Below are 23,063 nucleotides of genomic sequence, written 5' to 3'. Positions count from 1 at the left end.
GAGTTTCTAAATATAGTAATCTCTATTAGGAGGATTTTAGGAGCATTTAGCAATAATGTAGTAACACCCATAGACCATGATTCTGCAGACATACAAGTCTTTTGCTCTGTATATAGATCTGTAAATCTATTTAAGTTACAGCATACAGTATGGGGAAGCAGGCAGTGCTGGGCTCTCTGGTTCCTCCATTTGCTGTCATCTGCTCTAACATAAAGAGGGATGCTGAAAACGAGTGTATTCTGTGTGTGAGTGGGTGGGGTTGGTGACACAGCTTCCATAGATAACAGAACACAATGCACCCCAACTTTGTGGAAAACATTGCAATGTGGCCCCAACATGAGAGAATTGTGAACGGCTAGAAGGCAGAAGGCAGAAGGACAATGTGTGTCTATGGTCAGAACGGCTTAATCATAGCAATTACATGTCTGGACTAATTCTTACAGAGAATGAACCCCATATTAAACCTATAAAAACAGTAGAGATTTATGACTTGGGTTATAGCTCAGTGGTTAGAGTAATAGACTTCTGTGTTTCTAAGTTTTGGGTTCGAATCCAGCTCAGAGCTTATTTTTTTGAAGACATATACATTTTCAATATATTGATTTACTAATATTGGTATTGGGACATCTCTATTTTAATCTAAGAGCAATGTATAAAATAATATGTATATATACATATAACTTAAAAACAAATTGTGCTCTTTCCTGGATTCGAACCCACAAAATATCAATCACAAGTCTGTCACTCTATGCATTGAGCTAATTCTCAAGTTATATACCTGTGTTGATTTTTATGTGTAATATGGGGTCCATTTTCTGTAAGAATTAGTCCAGACATGTAATTGCTATGATCAAGCCGTTCTGAACAAAGACACACATTGTGCTCACAATTCCCTCTTGTTGGGGCAACAGTGCAATGTTTCCACAAAGTTGGGGTGCATTGTGTTCTGTTATCCATGGAAGCTGTATCACCCCCCCCCCCCCCCCCCACACACACACACACAGACAGACAATACACTCGTTTTCAGCATCCCTCTTTATGTTAGAGCAGATGACAGCAAACTGAGGAACTATTAATACAGTAGAGGAACCAGAGAGCCCAGCACTGCCTGCTTCCCCATACTGTATGCTGTAACTAAAATAGAATTCTGACTTTGAAACTCAGAATTATGACATTTAATCTCAGAATTCTGACTTTAAATCTCAGAATTCTGACATTTAATCTCAGAATTCTGACTTTGAAACTCAGAATTCTGACTTTGAAACTCAGAATTCTGACATTTAATCTCAGAATTCTGACTTTGAAACTCAGAATTCTGACATTTAATCTCAGAATTCTGACATTTAATCTCAGAATTCTGACATTTAATCTCAGAATTCTGACTTTGAAACACAGAATTCTGAGATTTAATCTCAGAATTCTGACTTTGAAACACAGAATTCTGTCTTTTTAATCTCAGAATTCTGACTTTGAAACTCAGAATTTAGTATTTTTTTTTTTTATGATGGCCCCAGGGCTCTTCCATACTGTTGAAAGCTATTATCAGCGGATAAAATTCTCCCACAATTACTGTTTCTTAAGTTAAGACTGGATGACCTTTTTCAGGAAATACAATCTGCAATAAAAAAATATTTACATTTTTACTAAGAACAGCTAAACAAAATCCTAAAAATATATTAACACCAGACGTTTGGCAAAGCTATGAAGACTACAAAATGTTAGGAACTGTCTGTGTTCACATTCCCACCATGAAAACATTTTCTGCTTTATCAGTCTTAAAACGGCCAAGAGGCTCAGATGTGGCCTTGTCTCTTCCTAAGGTTAAGTTAAAAGTGTTCTCATTAGTATTCCAGCACAGGAGGTAAAAAACAGAGATGTGTGTGAAAAGGCAGCTACAGTTCATCCTGAGCTTCATACCACGACTGGGACAAATTAGAAACCCAAAGACCTTTAAAAAGTTAAGCACAGATTTTCTTTAATCGTCATCATTTACTCCAGAAGCAGCATTTAAATGTTAAATGTAAAACATTACAACGTCCGAAATAGCAGTCTGGCAACTTTGGCAAATGCCAGATCCTAGGGCAATGAAAGATCTTGGAAAACATCTGGCACTTTGGTATGGTGCTAGATGTAGCCAAGATATGGGTATGGATGAAAAGGAAGGGTCAGATTCACGTAGAATTCTGGCGGCGTAACGTATTGCATTTACGTTACACCGCCGCAAGTTTTACGGGCAAGTGCTTGATTCACAAAGCACTTGCCTGTAAACTTGCGGCGGCGTAGCGTAAATCCGTCCGGCGCAAGCCCGCCTAATTCAAATGGGGCGTGTATCATTTAAATTAGGCGCGTTCCCGCGCCGAACGTACTGCGCATGCTTCGTTTTGAAATTTCCGACCGCGCTTTGCGCGAAATGACGTCGCACCGATGTAATTTTTTGAACGGCGACGTGCGTTACGTCCTTTCCTATTCCCGGACGTCTTACGCAAAAAAAAATTTAATTTGACGCGGGAACGACGGTCATACTTTAACATGGCAAGTCTAAATATAAGCCAAGAAATAGCAGCCTTAACTATACGCCGAGAAAAGCCGACTAGCGACGGCGTAAGAGAATGCGACGAACGCGCGTACCTTCGTGGATCGCCGTAAACAGCTAATTAACATACCCGACACGGAAAACTACGCAAACTCCACCCAGCGGGCGCCGAAGTATTACACCTACGATCCGAAGGCGTAGGAAGCCGTACGCCTGTCGGATCGAAGCCAGAAGCCGTCGTATCTTGGTTTGAGAATTCAAACTAAAGATACGACGCGGCAAATTTGAAAGTACGCCGGAGTATCAGCAGATACTCCGGTGTACTTCTTCTGTGAATCTGGCCCGAAATGTTTAAGCTTGACTTCAGCCATAACAGTTTTTTTAGTAGAATTTTTTTTTTCAGATGCAAGATTATTTATTTTAAACTAATACAATCACTTGTTAATTTTATTAGTTAAAAAAAACGTCTCTTTTGGATAAAGGGTGGAAGGGTTAAAACCATTCATGGATCTTTTTTATTGCTAAAGCCTATATTTGAGTTTCCCTTTGCTTTCTGTTCTTACCTACTTAAATAAGTTAGGGCTCAGGAAAAATTCAAGAAAAAAAAAAAAAAACATCAGATACAAAGGGAATGCCTGACGTAAATTTGCAGCTTTGCTGCTGATTAGGGATGAGCTAAAAAAAAAAAAAATTCCTTTACAACCCCTTTAATATTTCTGTGTAACAGACCTACAACAAGCATGCACCTTGGAAAAAAAAAGCATTGCTGTATAAATTAATCTCAATTTCTACCACTGGAGGGCAAACTGACTATAATGCATTTCAAAAAGCTTATAGGAAATAATTGTATAGAAATACATACAGTACAATTAGAGATATGTGCTACTTTAGTTAACTGGTACACAGAAGTCATGAGACACTAAGGGGGTCTATATATAAAAGTATTGCTTCACAAATGTCTCAGGATTTGTGCAAAATAATACTGTTAATGTTTGTAATAGGTGTTTACAATATTTTTTTTTTAAGAAGATTAAGATATAATACATATACAGGGTAATGCAGATATGCTATATAAAATAACAACAATGAATATACAATTTAATATATTGGAAATAGTTAACAACTATTTTTTTTTATTTAAAAATTAAAAGAAGGAGAAGGGGAGGAAAAAGAGAAGAAATAAAGAAAAGTAGAAGAAGAGGTGGATTAGGATATGCTAGGGGATAGTATAATGTACATACACTTTCACTAGACGAATGGTTATGCAAATTCTTTATAAATCAACCCCTAGATGTTTTAGGGGATCTTTTTAGGTTTATTGTAGAACATTTAACTTGGATGGGGAATACATGAGATTCCCAGGATGGAAGAAATTACAATTTCAAACAAACAGATGAGGACCTGCTAAAGTCTCTGGCTGTTATTAATTGACTGCAAACTGAGCTGCACACCAGTTGGAGTGATGGTGCAGCTGAAATAACGAACCAAAGTTCCAAAATGTTAAAGTTGCAGATGCTGCACCTGGCTGTATTGCACGGTACTTGGCTGCTTTTGACCCATGCTAGAGATAACTTGGGGTGCTCCTGGCTGTATGTGCTCTTAAGCTGTTCCTCTGGTCCCAGACATGTGAGGTATTGCACTTCACTGTCTTCTCTATAACTTTAGGTGGGTTGGCTGGTATGTACTCACTCAGTCTCCTTAAGTAGCTCCTAGAATCCAGAAAGCTGCTGCACTGACCCCCCTGTTGAGGTGGGGGGTTCATGCTATGACTGCCGGCGGCTATAGCCACCAGCAGTGTTTATTGCATTCTGGTGGCAGGGAAACCTCCCACTATCAGAACAAAATAGTGTAGCGAGACAAATTCCCCCAACAGTTCGGGGGAGTGAATTATTCACTTTGGCTCAATACTTTATTGCTATGCCTTTGTTTTCTTTTAGAAGAGGTAAAGGGGAGCTGCTGGAGTTCTCAGTGTGCCCTGCCTCTATTCACTGCACTCTCTGTGTCCCGACCCTGAGAGGTGTTCAGCGGTCAGGCAAAGTGTCTGGGGAATTCTGGCTTTGGGGGGGGGGGGGGACTGAAATCTGTGGGGGCGTAACCCACCCTAGCACCTCCCAAGATCCAGCCAAGCTGGATACAGTTGAAAGTTTTAATTTGATTTGTTTCTTTCATTCTTCTTAACCATTTTGCAATTTAGCCTCTATTTCAGACAAATAATCTGATCTTAAGCCCAGGTTCACACTGATGTGGGTTAGAAATTGTGCAAGTTCAGCTGAACTCACACAATTTCAAACCGGCAATGCAGTCCAACTTTGGGGGCGATTTGACAGACATCTGTGCGGGTTCATGCATAGATTTCTATTCACATCGCCCCTGAAGTCACCAATATAGTACAGGAACTACTTTTGGGAATTGGCGCAGCGTCGCACCGATTCGGACGGTGCCATTTCCGGCAGATTGCACCAATGTCAACGTGGGCTTAAGATTTCCCCTTCTCCAAGGCCTTCTCCAAACTAGGCAGTTGTCCCTTGACTTCTCAGGCCTCGTACACACGACCGAGTTCCTCGGCAAAAACCAGCAAGAAACTTGCTGGGAGATATTTTTTTGCCGAGGAAACCGGTCGTGTGTACACTTTCGTTGAGGAAACTGTCGAGAAACTCGACAAGCCAAAAAGAGAGCATGTTCTCTATTTCCTTGACGGGAATGGAGAAAATTGGCTTGTCGAGTTTCTCGACGGCTTCACAAGGAACTCGACGAGCAAAACGATGTGTTTCGCCCGTCGAGTTTCTCGGTCGTGTGTACAAGGCCTTAGTCTCCAGTGCCTCCATATTGGCCCAGAAATGTAATAGGTATCTTTGCTGACTGACTGGGAATTTCTGGATCAGGGGCACAGAGGAAGGTTTATGTACATCAGCACACTAGGTCTAGAGATGGACACAGAATGGGTTAATATGTCAAGCATTGCTGTAATTTCCCAATCCCAATACTGTCTCTGGCGATATTATTGACATTTCCTGTGTGCTAATGAGCTATTTTACTGATAGTTAACAGTTTATGGAGCCCATAAATGTAAGTGTTGAAATAATTAGCTAGGACATTGGAAAACGATTTAGGAATGTATGCTTCATTTATAAGAACACAATAGGGGTTTATATATCTATTAACAAAGGCTTATGAACCACACTTGTATGGAAACTAGCCTTGTATGTATTACATTTGTGTTTATTTTTACATAGTATACCGTTATACGTTTAGAGTTTGTACCATTTGGTATTTACACTCTCAAGGATCACAGCTCTAACCCACATTTATAAATTATAGAAAGTGCCTTCACACAAGGTTTATCCTCACATTCAGCCTTCTGTCTGTGGTGTGGTCTTGGGTTGTACAGGCTCTCACCTATTTAAATATGTTGTCTCCCATGTGCAAGATAGTGACCCACTCTCATCCCAGACTAAGTCAGTCTGCTCAAAATGCCTGCCTATAGGGCCTGGCCATGCACTCTTTGTGTATCTGCACACACACTGCTTCCACAGCAATTCTTTGCCCACAACAGGGAGTTTTAACTGATTTCAAAGAAAAAAGAGCGCATCTCATAAAGTGCATATACAGTGCCTTACATACAATAATTCATAAACAAATGAAATGTATGATTAACAAGTGGATCAGTAAAACAAAAATAAAAATACAAAATTATATTAATTTAAGTAATAAATAAGTATAAATTAATAGTCCCGTAATTTTTAAAATTCATGCAACAGTTCAAAAGAAAAAATCAGTCCCAATGAGGTAATAGGAAGATCTGTAATAATACTAAAGTGCTCCACTCATGCGCCTCATAAGAAATCTTGTGCTTCAGGTGATTACCCAAATGTGCTCCACCAAAAGAATGATATCGTGTCCTACCAGACACTTAAGCCCCGTACACACAATCAGATTTTCGGATTACGGAATGTCCTTTTTTTTTGCCATGCTAGTCTCATGTCGAAAGTAAAGAGGCTACTTACAATCCGAAAAATTTTGTATGACAGAATACAACGTCAGAAGTGATGTAATGTGTTGAATAGTTTTGTATATATTCTTTCATTTCTGAGCATGCGTAGTCTTGTTCTTACGTTTTTTTTTATCCGAAAACCGTATTAATGAAATGAAAATCGGAGGTTGAGTTCACAAAACTTTTAAAGTTTGCAAATCCTGCTTTTGTCTGACCAAAAAGCGAAAATCAGCTGTCGAAAGCACCATACTAGCGACCTGAAAATCAGAAGATAGCTTGTCGTACTAATTTTTTCTTCCGATTTTTGTATCGTGTGTGCGGGTCTCAAGACCTCTTTGAAAGGTCTGGATGCACCTTAGTGAGAAACCCTCAGTTGGATGGATAAATATAATGCAGCTGTGCTCCAGCTCAGGTTCACTAAAGCCTTGTACACACTGTTTGATTGTCGTACAACTGGGAGTCTGATTCTAGTTTAAAGCGAGTGCGCAGGATTTTGTCTAGCATACTAACTATCTGCAAATTGTCGTTCGATAAACACGTAGTAACGTACTATTAAAGAAAAAAGAGTAAGTTCATCTCTCGAGCACCACCTGTTGGGCCCCTTCTGCTGATTTCATGTAAGTAGAAGTTTGATGAGCGTTGATTTGTGATTTTCAGATAGTTCATGATCTTCAAATGACAGTTTGGGAGTAGGCAGTTACAACTTACATTTAAAACAACACAAAAAATTAACAAGGGTCATCAACATAGTTGTATCTTTAATCTTAAAAACTCAGGGATAATAGTGTTGTGGTAACTTCCCCAAAAAATCTAACAAAAAACATAATATTAATATTATTTATATCACTACAAAACAAATTCCTTTTAAAATACATTTGGCATAACTACTGTACCATATATCAGTATCACCAGCAAAGCAGCTTCATTATTATCCCATTAAAGAAGATGAGAATGTGCGCTGCATTTCGACATTTCATCAATTTACCACGCCGCGGATATTACTTCTAGATTACGAACAGTAGTTTACAAGTCAAACTCTTCCCAATTGTTCCTTGATTCCGATCATGCGTGGTTGTACTTTTGACTTTTGTGTGACGATTTCTGTACTGACCATCCGAAAATCAGACGTTAATTTTATGCACACTTCCATTTTCAGAATAGTTCCCCTGGGTACTTTGGGTCTTTTATGATCCTATACCACCTTCTTACCATAAATTGTAAACACTGTGACCCATTATATTAAGGTGCCTTGGACTTTGAATCAGGACAGGAGTCATGGGTGCATGCTGGGATAGCTTTTCTGAAGCATGATCCTTTTTAAAGTGTTAGTAAACTCCGCTTTTTTATCTTGTACCTACAGGCAAGCTTTTTTTAACTCGGTTTACTACTGCTTTAAGCACACAGCATATGACTGCAGTTTATCAGTTAGGGGCATATTTACAAAACAGTGAATGTGACTTTCACCAAACATTCACTACTTTATACTGTAAATATGTCTCTATGTATACACTGAACATGTTCTAAATATACAAATAATTATTGATTATGTATAAGATCTTATCCTTAATAGAATTTTAAGAGAATTGATGGACCTTAGAAATTCCCTGAAGAAGCCAAAGTTGACGAAACATGTTGGGATACAACATCATAGACTGATCACCTACTATACATGGAAACCAGTGATTCTATGTGATTTGTAGCATACTCTGATTGTTTATTGAACCCAATATATGTTGTTATTTTATGAATACATTTTTTATTATTACAAAATGTATTCTGTTAAAATTTGGGGCACCGTTATAATCCCAAGCCTCCTGTTGTTGCTATGTCCCTTATTATTTCAAATATCTATTTATATATTCATATGCTTGCGTCATGAGCTACTTAACACAGCTGGCTAGCTGTAAAGCTCTGAAAGTTGTTAAAGGTCATTTCAGGTTGCTATCATGCTTGCCACCTTAAGCCCAGTGATCTGAGAGCCATTACTGGAATTGTGTGGCAAATATATCCCATGTGTGTACAATAACCAATAACACATAGAACTTGATCATAGGCATTGTTGTGCCTGAGACTAGGGGGTGGGGCTAATAGTGGCACACTGAAATGGAGGCAATGGTTGTGAGGCGCCTAATGCGCCATTGCAAATTGACAGGTTTAATAGCTTTGCACATTTTGTACTGTGCAAAAATATGGTGCTAGCAAAGACAGAGTAAAAATGCTCCAGGTTTGGTGGTGTCAGTGTGAGATACAAAGATTCCCTGGTGTTTGTAGTATCAGTGGGTGAAAAAACTGTCCTCAGTGCATTGGTGTTGTAGGGAAAGAAATGTCAGTGATTTCACCGGAGGGAAAAAAAATAGCAAAAATGGAAGGAAACACTGCCCTTGTGTTGGTGGGAACAACAAAATTCTCCATATCAGTGTGAATGAAATATGTTCAATTTGTTTCATTCCAAATTCATTTTTTAAAACAAATTTTGACTAATTTGTTTATTCGGAAACATCCAAATTAACGAAAGCCCGTTCGTAAATTTGAATATTCGAAAATTCATAAATTCGTAAATTCAAAAATAAGAATATTGGTAAATTCGAAAATTCGGAAGTTTGAAATCCGAAAACCCGAAAATTTGAAAATCTGAAATAATAACTAACTAATAATACCTATACTATTACTAACTACTAAATTATAGGTATTGGAATTTTCTTTCAAATTTGGCTGTTAGTGACCGTAGCGAATGCAAATTTATCTGAAATCACGAATTATCCAAACTAATGAATACCGTATCTAAATGAATGGAACGGAATAGATGAATAATAATAAATAATAATAATGATAATAACATTTTTTATTATTATTATTTATTATTTATTCGTTCCGTTCCAAATGTTTAGACGCAGCATTCGTTATTTTGCATAATTTGTAACTTCGGATAAATTCATACTCGTTACATTCACTAACAGCCAAATTTATTAGTTGGTTAGTTATTCTTTAGAATTTTCGGATTTTCTAATTTTCGAATTTATGAATTTACGAATTTTTGAGTTTACGAATTTACGAATTGCAATCATAACGCATGACCTGAAAAACTAAAGAAAAAAGAACGAATGAAACGAAAACGAACATATTTTTGGCCAGTGCACATGTCTAGTGTGAATAAAAAATTATCCTGTGTATGATTTATGGGAGACAAGATTGCCCCAACATCTGTGGTGTCAGTAGGAGGAAGTCAGTCCTGGTGGTTGTGTCAGTAGGATGAAGGAGCACTGTAAGGATTTAGGGGAGGGGGAGTTCTGAATGGAAGAGAGGGAGATTAGTTGGCCCTTACCCTTGTTTTGTCTTTCTACATGGTATTGTAGATAGAAACTTGCCTGAATGATTTTTTTTGTCTTTCTACATGATTTCTTTGTCTTTTTACATGGTTTCACTGCATGAATCATCCAAATCCTGCCCATTGAAGAGAAGTTGCTCACGCTGACATTGTTTATCCCTTTTATTCCAAGAAGAATAGGGAGTTTTCTTTTATGCATTTTCCTTTCTGGATTTTCTTATGAGAAAAAGTCATGTCCATATTTATTTGAATGTACTTGGAAGGGCCTGGCATTAGTTCATATATTGCGGCAATTGCTTGTGCATTCCTTGTGGCACACATATTCTAGCTATGATAATATAATAATTGTCACTCTGCTATAAACTGTAACCAGCTAGCGGGGGTACTTTATTTTATTGTATTGAAATGTGGCCAAGTGAATGTGAAGCTGAACCAGGAAAATGTCATGTAATATTCTTCACTAGCCAGTGTAACCGGTGTGTATGAATCCTAAGGATGGCCCAATTGGATCTCCCGAACAGACAAACTAACAGCAATAACACACAATTTCTTATTCAGATAAAGGTTCTAACCCTTCCCTACTATAACAAAACAAGTGTTTATTGCTTTCTGTGTCACTATTACAAAGATTTTCCCTCACTTTCTATCTTAGTGGCCATACACGAAGGGAAGGTGAAATCTCCACAACGAGGAGACTGACAGCTTTATAGTCAGACCTAATCAAACCCCTCCTTCATTCTATGCAAAATTAAAGCAGAACTTAACTGTATCTAAGTGCCACAAACTGAAAACGCTGTTTAATTCATTTCTGGCATTCAAAGCTTCCCCATCCATCCTTGTCTCAATGCTTTATTTTGTTGACAAATCACTTTGAAAAACACCCCAATAACATTCCTAGCCACCGCCATACTGAGTAAGGGCAGATGGTTTATGTAGCATGAATCTATCTGATTGGATGAATGGAATTCATCTGCTCCTAGATCAGGCTTGCAGACAGGAGGATTTAAAAATAGTTAACGTTGATTGAGAGAGTTTAGTTCTGCTTTAATTTAAAAATGTTACTTGAAAATCCCACCAGCTTTCCAATACAGGAAACTGTACTACTCCACTTTTTTCCCTCATAGGTCCTTTCTTATCTCCTCCGTCTGCATATTAACCTCCCATACATTTGAATTTAATCTGTAGTATGTGTATGTTGAATTCAAGTCTATGAGGCTTAAGTGAATATAGTAATAATTCCCCAGTGGTGTGGGTGACTGCAATAGTAAATCTAATCTTTTTTAAATGCATGTTTAAATATAGACTATGTGACCTCATCAGCAACTAGATAATCTGTTTTGTAAGATATAAATATATATACATATACAGTAATTAAATAACATTTCAATAATTGTATTGTGTTCCAGAAATTGGCCCTGTCACAATTACAACAGATCCAGAGACATTTCAGAATGAACTTAAAGAACTCTATGTACAGGTCAGTACAGCATTACATTTCCTTAAGAGTCTAGTCTAATGAGATTAGATTATAAATGTGTTTTAGTGATCTCCAATAATTGCATGAGTGCATTGCATCACAAAGTGATTGATAATTCTTTTCCGGCAGTGAAGGAATTAAATAACATGGGTATGTTAGGAAGCTGCCTCCATTATTTTCACGTTTTGTCTACCCTTGCAGTCCAGATACAACCAGACTGAATGTAAACAGCAACATTTACATTTTCATAGCCTGATGATATATTAGCAGTGGCATCTGGTGCTCAATTTTCTTGGGGGGCTGCCCAAGCCCCCCAGCCAGCCAACCACATACCCCACTCCTCACGATGCTTGCTTATTCGATCACCACTGCCTCCATTGGGTCAGCAAGACGGCAAGGCAGCCAACAGTTTCAGAAGGAGAAGCAAATAATATGAGCCTCCCTGCCCTATAGTACAGCCAGTCATAGACAGTTTGAATCTCAGGCAGTTCAACAGGGATCGAGATTCAAACCATGTATGGGCAGGCTGATTGTACCCAAATTGATCAATTGATCAACTTGGGTACAACCAGTCTGTCAGATTTTGTATTTTATTATTGCCTGCGGCTTTAACACAATAGTTCCAAGGGAGGGATTTCCCCATCAACACTGACAGTGTTGAAGGAGTAATCAAGCCATTTAATTTTCTGTGGTTGCATGAAATAAAACCACACCATCTATGGCCAGCTTAAAGGTCTAAGACCTCGTACACACGACCGTTTTCCTTGACAGAATCCATCAAGAAACTTGGTGGCAGAGCTTTTTTGCAGAGGAAAACGGTCGTGTGTATGATTTTCATCAAGAAAACTGTTGAGGAACTCGATGAGAAAAAAAGAGAACAAGTTCTCTTTTTCCTCGTCGGGAGTCTCAATTTCCTCGTCGTGTTCCTTGTCGGGCTGGTTTTCGACGAGAAACACGTTCGTGTGTATGCTTAGAAACCCGCGCATGCTCAGAATAAAGTATGAGATGGGGAGCGCACCTTCGGTAAAAGTAGCGTTTGTAATGGAAATAGCACATTTGTCATGCTGTAACAGTCTGAAAAGTGCAAATCGTCTCCTACCAAACTTTTACTTAACACGCAGTAACATGAGATTAGCAAAAGCATCCCCAAGGGTTGTGCCAGTGGAATCGAACTTCCCCTGCCGTCGTATGTGTTGTACGTCACCGCGTTTGAGAACGACAGGATTTGGTCTTGACAGTGTGTACGCAAAGAAAGCTTGTCAAGTTTCTCGACATGCCTAACAAGGAACTCGTCGAGGAAAACGATGTTTCATTTACGACGAGTTCCTATAATCTGTTTAACCTAGAATGCACGTAAAAGACACAATGCTTACCTTTCACTTCTAGTCTCGCAGGATTCCTCACCACTGGATGACTGGTCCATTAAAACTGGTCTTTGGCCTCCTCCTTGTATGTGAGAACTTCCAGGGCTTATGAACACTGAGCTTTAGACCCTTACTGAACATAAACACACACACTCACACAGATTGAACTGAATGGACTGGTGTCATTATTCAGCCTTGATAACTATTGAACTATATATCTGGGAGAAAGTGCTTTTATTGCTATTATACTTTAGTACAATAATAAAAAAATCCCCCACACCTTATCCCTTACTGCAGAGTTTAGGAGACCCTGTCACCAGGCTATTAATTTCTACAACAAACTTCCCATGATATGTACACTAAACATATTTTATTACTTGAAAAAGCCTCCTTTGCATAGACATCCAAAAGGCTTGAGAATACTGCTGGATGTCACCATCTTGAATATGATATAAGCAGCCCTAACACTCAAGTGACACTGTATAGTTTGCTACTTTTCTCTTTCCCTGGAAATGACATAAAAGGGAGGTGAGGCGAGGGGTGGAGGAGCTAGGACAGCAGAGACAGTAATTAGACATCCTTAGAAGAGGAGAGGACTGTGGAAGGAGTGACTGTACCTGCGAATCTACTTTTCCTGTACAGGTTGAATTCCCTAGCAAGACCAGGGCTTTTTTTCAGTGGGAACGTGGGGGAACGCTGTTCTGGCACCTCCAGCACTGAACGTATGCAATGGCAAGGGGTGCTGAGGTTGTGATGGAGGTTCTATTGATGCTGGCTGCTGGGGAATCTATTGTTGCTGGAGGGGATCTACTTTAGTTTTGCAGGGGGGGGACGGTCCATTGTTGCTGGTGGGGGATCTGTTGTTGCTGAAGGGTGGGTCAATCATTTCTGGGAGGAATCTCCTGTTGGGGGAGGGGTCTATTGCTGCTTTCTGCTGGTGGGTCTATTGTTTCCGGGGGGGGGGGGGTCCATTGTTGATGACTACAGGTAATCTATTTTACTGTCTTTCTTGTTGTCATTAACACATTCCATACAAATTACTTAGCACCACAAAATAGCACTAACAGGGTCTTACCAAAGACATAGGATAAATTGTATGAACTATGTAAAAGGTGATTAACACTGTAGGAATATCTTTTAGATAACTTGATTGAGCAAAGCAGATACAGTTGCAAGTTGGGGGAGAAAAGTATACTGTGCATCATTAGCATCATACTGTATGTTTAAAATTACATCATGTTGGCAGACAATGCAAAAAGTAGACATGATTGAAGGTAGACTAATCAGGATGCTTTTAAGACAAAAGCTGCTCAGATTGGTAAACCAGGGGAATTAAAAACAATCCCCTAAATCTGATTAAGTATTTCAGGTAAACAGTCTAGATTAAAAACTCTTCCTGTTGCAAATAATCCTATATTTGATTGAAGTCTGAGCTACTATGTGTCACAATCTATGTTTTTTTTTTAAAGGGAGGAGGAGACTGTCCTGAGATGAGTGTGGGTGCTATTAAAATTGCATTGGAAATATCTCTGCCGGGATCTTTTATTTATGTTTTCACTGATGCCAGATCCAAGGACTACCAGCTTGCCAGTGATGTGCTACAACTGATACAGCAAAAGCAATCTCAAGTAAGGAAATATGGAGATCAATATAAAGGCAAATCTTAAACATAAAGGCTTCATCACATTTATGTATATTGCTGTTAAAAAAAATCCGCCATCAACAAAATCGCTCTTACACATGCTGAAATTAAGTCATTAGACAACTAAAATAGTTTTCATTCAGTCTGTTGGTTTTGATAACTCAGTTTGAAATAATTTTAATGTATTGTGAATAATTATTTTTAGTTTCCAGGCTTAAAGCATTTTTTACTGTATGAGATTCAAGGAAATTCTATACTGCTTTCATCTACAGCATGGGTGCTCAACCTGTGGCTCTCCAGCTGTTGCAGAACTACAATTCCCATGAGGCATTGGAAGCCGCTGACAGTTACAAGCATGACTCTCGAAGGCAGAGGCATGATGGGACTTGTAGTTCCGCAACAGCTGGAGAGCCACAGGTTGAGCACCCATGATCTACAGTGTTGAAAATTTAATGAAAGGCATGAAAACAGTTGATTGTTGGGTATAATTTGGCAATGATAGGCGAAACTGAAAAGATAAAAGCAATTTCTGCCGTCTTTTTCTCTGTTTAAATTTTAGTCATAGCTGGTGCTCAGTTTTCTTGGTTGTGGCTTCAGCGGCTCCCCCCCCCCCTGCATTTCCTCCTGAGTCCCAGTGGTAGATTCTCCTCCCGGCCAATCAGAACTTAGGACTCACAGCCAATCTTAGGATTCCCGACCAATCAGGTCTCAGGACACATTTCATGATTGACATGGAGGAGAAACAGGAAGACATTAGCATATATGAATGTGCTCTGCACCCCAAGCCCACCCTTTTTGAAGCCAATGAGAGCCTCCGACTCTAATCATGTGCTTCGGAAAAAACAAAAAACATTGGAATCCTTGTCTCCAGTTCACTGCATGTAGATTAGGGGTTGGGGGTATGTATTAGGGGGCGGCGCCCCCTGCGCCCTGCATGATTGGAGGCTACTGATCATTTTTTTTCACTGTTTCCCAAAATGAGATATTAGAAGTGTATAATGTTATGTAGGAAATCATAGTATTTTGCAGATCACAGTTCATATAACAAAAATGGTTTTAGTAAATCAACCCAACAGATAGCAAGAACAGCCTGAGGTTTACACCCTTTCCAATTTTAGCCAAAGGAAATAAACATAAACCTTTTTCCAGAGTTATGCTAGTTTGTTGCACACAATGGAACTTAATATTTTATTAGCTAATTTATGTGGCATACAAGCATTTGCAGAGTGCTGCATTTTCTGAAAAAGTATGTTGTTTACTATGTATTTTAGAGCATTGGTTGAGATGCATTCCTTCTTAGGGACACTGGGGCTTGGGGTCAACAGCAAACTGACAATGTTTATTGTATCTTTTAAGTTATACATTACTGCTATCTAAAACAATTTATTATTTGCCTGCTCACTAAGGGAGATCATAATGATGAAGCTTTCTCTACTGTAGTCTAGGATATAAACCACTTGCCGACCGACTAACGCTGATATACGTCGGCAGAATGGCAGGACTGCTCAAAGCAACGTACAGGTACGTTGCTTTGAATTTGTCGCCGCGCAGGCACGCGTGACCGTGCCTGCGAGACCCGCAGACTCGATGTCTGCCGGTGTCCCGCGATCGTGTCACGGAGCTGCAGAACAGAGAGATGCCTAGGTAAACAAGGCATTTCTCTGGTCTGCCTAGTAACAGGACAATGATCTACTGCTCCCTATCATCGGAAGCAGTGATCACTGTTGTGTCACTCGTATCCCAGCCCCCCCACAGTTATAATCACTCCCTAGGACACACTTAACCCCTTCCTCGCCCCCTAGTGGTTAACCCCCTTCCCTGCCAGTAATTTACATAGTAATCAGTGCATTTTTTATAGCACTGATCGCTGTATAAATGACAATGGTCCCAAAATAGCGCCAAAAGTGCCCGATGTGTCCGCCATAATGTCACAGTCACAATAAAAATCGCAAATCGCCGCCCATTGGATTACTGATTACTGATTACTGATAGTAATAATGATACTGAATTTAGAAGCCACGACAAAAAATGTATAAGGAGGCTATGCCAAAAAATTCACATGGAAACTATACTTGGACAAAACCAAAGCAAAACAGTGATCTGGAACATGAGTCAGGCCTCGTACACACGACCGAGTTTCTTGGCAAAAACCAGCAAGAAACTTGCTGGGAGATATTTTTTTGCAGAGGAAACCGGTCGTGTGTACATTTTCGTCGAGGAAACTGTTGAGAAACTCGACGAGCCAAAAAGAGAGCAAGTTCTCTATTTCCTTGACGGGAATGGAGAAAATTGGCTTGTCGAGTTCCTCGACAGCCTAACAAGGAACTCGACGAGGAAAACTATGTGTTTCGCCCGTCGAGTTCCTCGGTCGTGTGTACGAGGCTTAAGACATGAAAGTGGCTTATGTGTACCTCCAGTCAAAATGAGTATCTTAAATGCCCTCAAACTAGAGCTTTCCTGTGTGAATCTGTGTCAATGGAAAATACACAGATATTTATGTGGTTTCTGTGAGCAATGATGATGAAGGGGGAGTTTCTTAGACCCCCAAAATGTGTTGGCTGTGTTCTAGTACAAACTAATAAATGAATTTGGACTCTATAATCCTTTGGTTGGGCGGACCTTCCATTTGTTAATTTTTTTTCTGGTAACCTGCTGGGGTACCCACCGGAGGGTAAAATTGTTTGTTGTGAGCTCTACAAATGTTTTTGCCTTCTCACTATTTTTTTTAAACTTACTTCAAAGTCTCAATGCCTCTTGGATGTTTTTTTTCTTCATCTGTGGATAATTGGCAGTATTAGTACCGAGTCAGTAGCAAAACTTAAAATCTAGCATTGCCATTAATTGCACTAATACGGCTACAATCTTGTCAACCATTAATTTTTCAAAATGGCCGGACTGCCAATGACTTTAGTAATATTCTCTATACTTAATTTGGATATATATCTCACTAAATAATTGCTGCATGTACAAGAGGCGCTCTGCTGATAATATACCATATACCCTTCAATATTTACTTGTAGGTGGTGTTTGTGCTCACTGGAGACTGTGATGACAGAGGCCATGTGGGGTACAAGGTATATGAAGAAATTGCTTCCACCAGCTCTGGTCAAGTATTTCACCTAGACAAGAAGCAAGTTAAAGAGGTAATGTAGGGTATTGATGATACAATATTCCAATTTATTTTAGCTACTACAAGTAGTGAAAACTATTTATTAAAAATTGTAAAAAGCAACTGTTATCCTTTAGAAAATGTAATGTAAAAATCAAATCCTTGTTTTTGTTTTTGGCACTGAATTTGTATTTTTAAATATGTTTCATAATATATATATGAAATCATTTGCATATCGCAAATTACACTATGGGGTTTATTTACTAAAACTAGAGAGGGCAAAGTAGTCACAATTCTGCAAAGAAACCAATCAGCTTCCAGGTTGTATTGCTAAAGCTTAGTTAAATAAGTTGAGGTTAGAAGCTGATTTGGTTTCTCTGCAGAATTGTGACTACTTTTGCCCACTCTAGCTTTAGTAAATAAACCCCACAATTACATTTTAATAACAATTACCTATGTATATATAATTGATAAGGGTGACCCATATCTAGCTGTTGTCTCTCACAGCTCCTGCAGGTTTTGTTCACATGAAGGAAAAACAAGATTGCTAGTTTTGCCCAACTGTATTCCATTTCATGTTAGGGGAGTAATTCTATTGTCAGTGTTACATATTAAAGCGGGGGTTCACTCCAAAAAAAATTTTTAACATGACATTCAGCCGAGTTGTCAGAATGACAATCGAGTTGCCGAAAGAAGCCGGACTGCGAGTCGGCTCTATACGGCGCCTGCGCACCGACGTTCGGCTTCTTTCGGCAACTTGTGACACGCTGTATGCGCCAGTCGGAAGAATGTCAATCAATTAGGTCCCGCAGAATACATACCTGGAAGCGGCGGTGAAAATACGGTATGTACGGCACTGAAATTAAAAAAAAACAGCCGATTGTCATTCTGACTACTCGGCTGAATGTCATGTTAAAATTTTTTTTTTTTGGGTGAACCCCCACTTTCAACATGAAATTAATTTGCATTTTAGCTGGTCATGTCCTTATTTTGTCAAGACCCATCTGTTATAGGTGATTTTCCTACTATTTTAATACATCTACATATTTCATGTCATCAGCAAAAATTGCAACATTATTTTGTATTACATATAGCAAATCATTAATAATGTACACCATTGCTAACTTTAGATCATTTTATTTTGCTTACAACTACGATGTAACCATTTTCCAGAAGTTCAGTACACTTTATTAAGTATCATTTTTTAAACGTTCATAAATGATCCAATATGGTTTTAATATGCAGAATTTCTTGTTATTTTGCTTAGGTATTGAAATGGGTAGAAGAGACTGTTCAAGCTTCCAAGGTTCATCTTATGTCCACAGACCACTCGAGTGAGGCATCATTCACCTGGGAAATCCCCTTTGATCCAAGCCTTAAAGAAGTCACTGTGTCACTGAGTGGGCCAGCACCAGACATTGAACTGTACAATCCATTGGGTGAGAGAGTCAAACTCAATTATTACTAGAAAATGTATACCGATTCATAAATGGCTTAAAGGGATTGTAAAGGTAAATGTTTTTTTCACCTTAATGCATTCTATGCATTAGGGTGAAAAAAATCCGGGTATTAGAGGCCCCCCGAACCCCCCATTTACTTACCTGACCCCTCGAAAGTCCCGCACCATGAATGTATAATGCATTGGTTGACTGAAAGCAGCGTAGCCATTGGCTCGCGCTGCTGTCAATCACATCCAATGATGCGGCAATGTGTAAAGACAAATAAGAAAATCGCAACACATATATTTTTATACATCAGATGAGCCAAAAAGAATAAACTTAGGTTAACCGGTTAACGCCCACTGCATGTACATATACGTCCACAGAATGGCTCGTACAGGCATATGGGCGTACATGTACGTCCCCTCCTTGCCGCGGGTCGGGGGTCCGATCGGGACCCCCCCGGTACATGCGGCGGGCGCTAACCCGCGGGGAGCGATCCGGGACGACGGCGCTGCTATTCGTTAATATCCGCTCCATCGCGATCGCTCCCCGGAGCTGAAGAATGGGGAGAGCCATATGTAAACACGGCTTCCCCGTGCTTCACTGTGGCGGCTGCATCGATCGAGTGATCCCTTTTATAGAGAGACTCGATCGATGACGTCAGACCTACAGCCACACCCCCCTACAGTTGTAAACACACACTAGGTGAACCCTAACTCCTACAGCGCCCCCTGTGGTCAACTCCCAAACTGTAACTGTCATTTTCACAATAAACGATGCAATTTAAATGCATTTTTTGCTGTGAAAATGACAATGGTCCCAAAAATGTGTAAAAATTGTCCGAAGTGTCCGCCATAATGTCGCAGTCACGAAAAAAATCGCTGATCGCCGCCATTAGTAGTAAAAAAATAAATAATAATAAAACTATCCCCTATTTTGTAAACGCTATAAATTTTGCGCAAACCAATCGATAAACGCTCATTGCAATTTATTTTACCAAAAATAGGTAGAAGAATACGTATCGGCATAAAAAAAGGAAAAAAAAAATTATATATGTTTTTGGGGGATATTTATTACAGCAAAAGTAAAAAATATTGCATTTTTTTCAAAATTGTCGCTCTATTTTTGTTTATAGCGCAAAAAATAAAAACCGCAGAGGTGATCAAATACCACCAAAAGAAAGCTCTATTTGTGGGGAAAAAAGGACGCCAATTTTGTTTGGGAGCCACGTTGCACGACCGCACAATTGTCTGTTAAAGCAACGCAGTGCCGAATCGCAAAACCTGGCCTGGGCATTTAGCTGCAAAATGGTCCGGGGCTTAAGTGGTTAAGGAGAGCTACAAGATGCAAACATACTATAAAGCGTTTATTTGTGAAATTATCACTAGAAAAGAAAGATCAAAAAACCTTGTTAGTTACAGTAAACTACAATGAACAAACGATAGGCCAGAAATGTCCAGCATTAAACATTCAACCCACCAAATGTTCTCATACTCCAGTCATATTCATCAAGCACCATCAATACACAATTGGGGACCTGTCCTCCAGTGGATTCTTTTTTGGTGTCACTAAAGCCTGGACTAGACATTTTCTGTGTGTATATATAGGCTGGAGGTACAGAAATGGGAAAAAGACAAATATAATACTTAAATACGGGAGTGAATGATGTGGAGGGGTAGTTGTCATTCTCCTGCTATGGTGTGTAGGCACTAATATGCCTGCATCTTTTTTTCCATAAAGCCATTAGAACCAAAGACTGCCTTCAACTGATATATACAAATATGTATATTTTATTGCAGCCTTTCTTGTGCCTGTGATTGCCTCTTTTTTTGAGCAGAGCTGATGACCCTCTCAAACTTGTATGGCATGCTAACTAGTGTTTAAAGGGTATGTAAAGAATTTTTTTTATTTTTTTTAACCACTTAAGCCCCGGACCAATATGCTGCTAAATGCCCAAAGGTGTTTTTACAATTCGGCACTGCGTCGCTTTAACTGACAATTGCGCGGTCATGCGACATGGCTCCCAAACAAAATTGGCGTCCTTTTTTCCCCACAAATAGAGCTTTCTTTTGGAGGTATTTGATCACCTCTGCGGTTTTTATTTTTTGCGCTATAAACAAAAATAGAGCGACAATTTTGAAAAAAATTCAATATTTTTTACTTTTTGCTATAATAAATATCCCCCAAAAACATATATACATTTGTTTTCCCTCAGTTTAGGCCGATACGTATTCTTCTATCTATTTTTGGTAAAAAAAAAATCGCAATAAGTGTTTATCGATTGGTTTGCGCAAAATTGATAGCGTTTACAAAATAGGGGATAGTTTTATTATTATTTATTTTTTTTACTACTACTAATGGCGGCGATCAGCAATTTTTTTTGTGACTGCGACATTATGGCGGACACTTCGGACAATTTTGACACATTTTTGGAACCATTGTCATTTTCACAGCAAAAAATGCAATTAAATTGCATTGTTTATTGTGAAAATGACAGTTGCAGTTTGGGAGTTAACAAACAGGTGGCGCTGAAGGAGTTAGGGTTCACCTAGTGTGTGTTTACAACTGTAGGGGTGTGTGGCTGTAGGTCTGACGTCATCGATCGAGTCTCCCTATAAAAGGGATCACTCGATCGATGCAGCCGCCACAGTGAAGCACGGGGAAGCCGTGTTTACATACGGCTCTCCCCGTTCTTTAGCTCTGGGGAGCGATCGCGAGGGGGCGGCTAGAAACGAATAGCCACGCCCTCGTCCCGGATCGCTCTCCACGGGTTATCGACCGTTGCATGTACCGGGGGGGGTCCCGATCGGACTCCCGACCCGCGGAAAGGCAGGGACGTACATGTACGCCCATATGCCTGTACGTGCCATTCTGTGGACGTACATATACATGCGACGGGCGTTAACCGGTTAAATAACAAACATGTTATACTTACCTCCACTGAGCAGCTCGTTTTGCACAGAGTGGCCCAGAACCTGGTCTTCTGGGGTCCCTCAGCGGCTGTCTCGGCTCCCCCTCGCAAGAACTCATCACCTTCATGCGAGCGAGCTTGCATGGTGATGAGTTCTTGCGGGTGCGCTCCTGTGATACATCCGGCGGCCATAGCAGCTCTCTGTATCACTTGGTCCCGCCCCCATGTGCGCTGCATCATTGGATGTGATTTACAGTCGTGCTAGCCAATGGCTGCGCTGCTTTCAATCAACCAATGAATGAGTCGAGAAGCCTGGCCGAGAAGCTAGCGCGTTCATGACGCGGGACTTTCGAGGGGTCAGGTAAGTAAACTGGGGCCGCAGATGTTTTTTCACCTTAATGCATAAAATGCATTAATGTGAAAACTTTTACCTTCACAACCCCTTTAAGAATGACTATAAAACATGCACTAATATTGATTGAGGTCACTTTAGCCTGTCTCAAGTGCTGTCTACAGTTGTAGACCTGGGAACTATTTTTAAGCAAAGTTTAGTGCCATTTTGTCTAAGATGTTTTGATTTACATGTATTCCTAGGGAGACAGATGAAGCCAGAAACAGGTCTCAATGAATTACTGAACATATACAATTCTGCCAAAGTCTTAAATATCAAAGAACCAATACCGGGGATGTGGAAAATTAAGGTGAGACAGGTGTTGTTATATAAGTAATGCTTTTCTAATTAAATTAGCACAGTACTAAATTCTTGATAAAGAAGTAATACTTTTGTAATTAAATTATTACGGTGCTACATTCCAGGCAAAAAAAAAAAAAAGCAAACTTTTAATCCTGGAACCAACCCTATGTGTAATATGGTATGCAACTAGATTATGGAACCTGGTATGTGCTTTTCACAGTAATAAACAAGATTAGTGAGTGGCTGCATGTTTCCCCCAACTGTCCTGCTTCCCTAGGTCATGGCATATGTTATCTATGTAGAAATCTGGCCCTGCCCTTCATTACAGTTTGCCAAAGGTGTGAATCTGTCTACACACTGTATGTACAGTATAGAAATATTTTCAATATGCTAGCTGTCTGACTGAAGTTCACATTATACATCTGAGAGGATAATACTTACATTTCATCAGTTTCAATTGTTGCAGCTCATATAGTTACATTTCATCAGTTCTTCAGGTTCCAGATCTCTTGTGCAGTTAATACATATAGTTAGATTATCTCCCTGCCGATAGATCCACAGCCTGCTGATTGGAC

The 23,063-nt window shown here is 39.5% G+C and overlaps 1 protein-coding gene across 2 annotated transcripts in view; it reads left to right on the top strand.

Moving 5' to 3' along the window:
* Nucleotides 1–23,063, top strand: part of HMCN1 (hemicentin 1) — a 384,153-nt gene that overhangs the window by 9,977 nt on the left and 351,113 nt on the right. For both annotated transcript variants that reach the window (XM_040359793.1, XM_040359792.1), the window contains exons 2-6: nucleotides 11,256–11,326; nucleotides 14,160–14,318; nucleotides 17,353–17,475; nucleotides 18,709–18,880; nucleotides 22,389–22,495. In XM_040359793.1, the coding sequence (XP_040215727.1) occupies nucleotides 11,256–11,326; nucleotides 14,160–14,318; nucleotides 17,353–17,475; nucleotides 18,709–18,880; nucleotides 22,389–22,495 (632 nt within the window). The remainder of the gene's footprint in view (nucleotides 1–11,255; nucleotides 11,327–14,159; nucleotides 14,319–17,352; nucleotides 17,476–18,708; nucleotides 18,881–22,388; nucleotides 22,496–23,063) is intronic.

The sequence above is a fragment of the Rana temporaria genome, chromosome 7 (genome assembly GCF_905171775.1).
Source record: "Rana temporaria chromosome 7, aRanTem1.1, whole genome shotgun sequence".
NCBI classification, from domain to species: Eukaryota; Metazoa; Chordata; class Amphibia; order Anura; family Ranidae; genus Rana; species Rana temporaria.
Note: the sequence above shows the minus strand (reverse complement) of the source record. Positions and strands in the feature narration are given on the sequence as shown.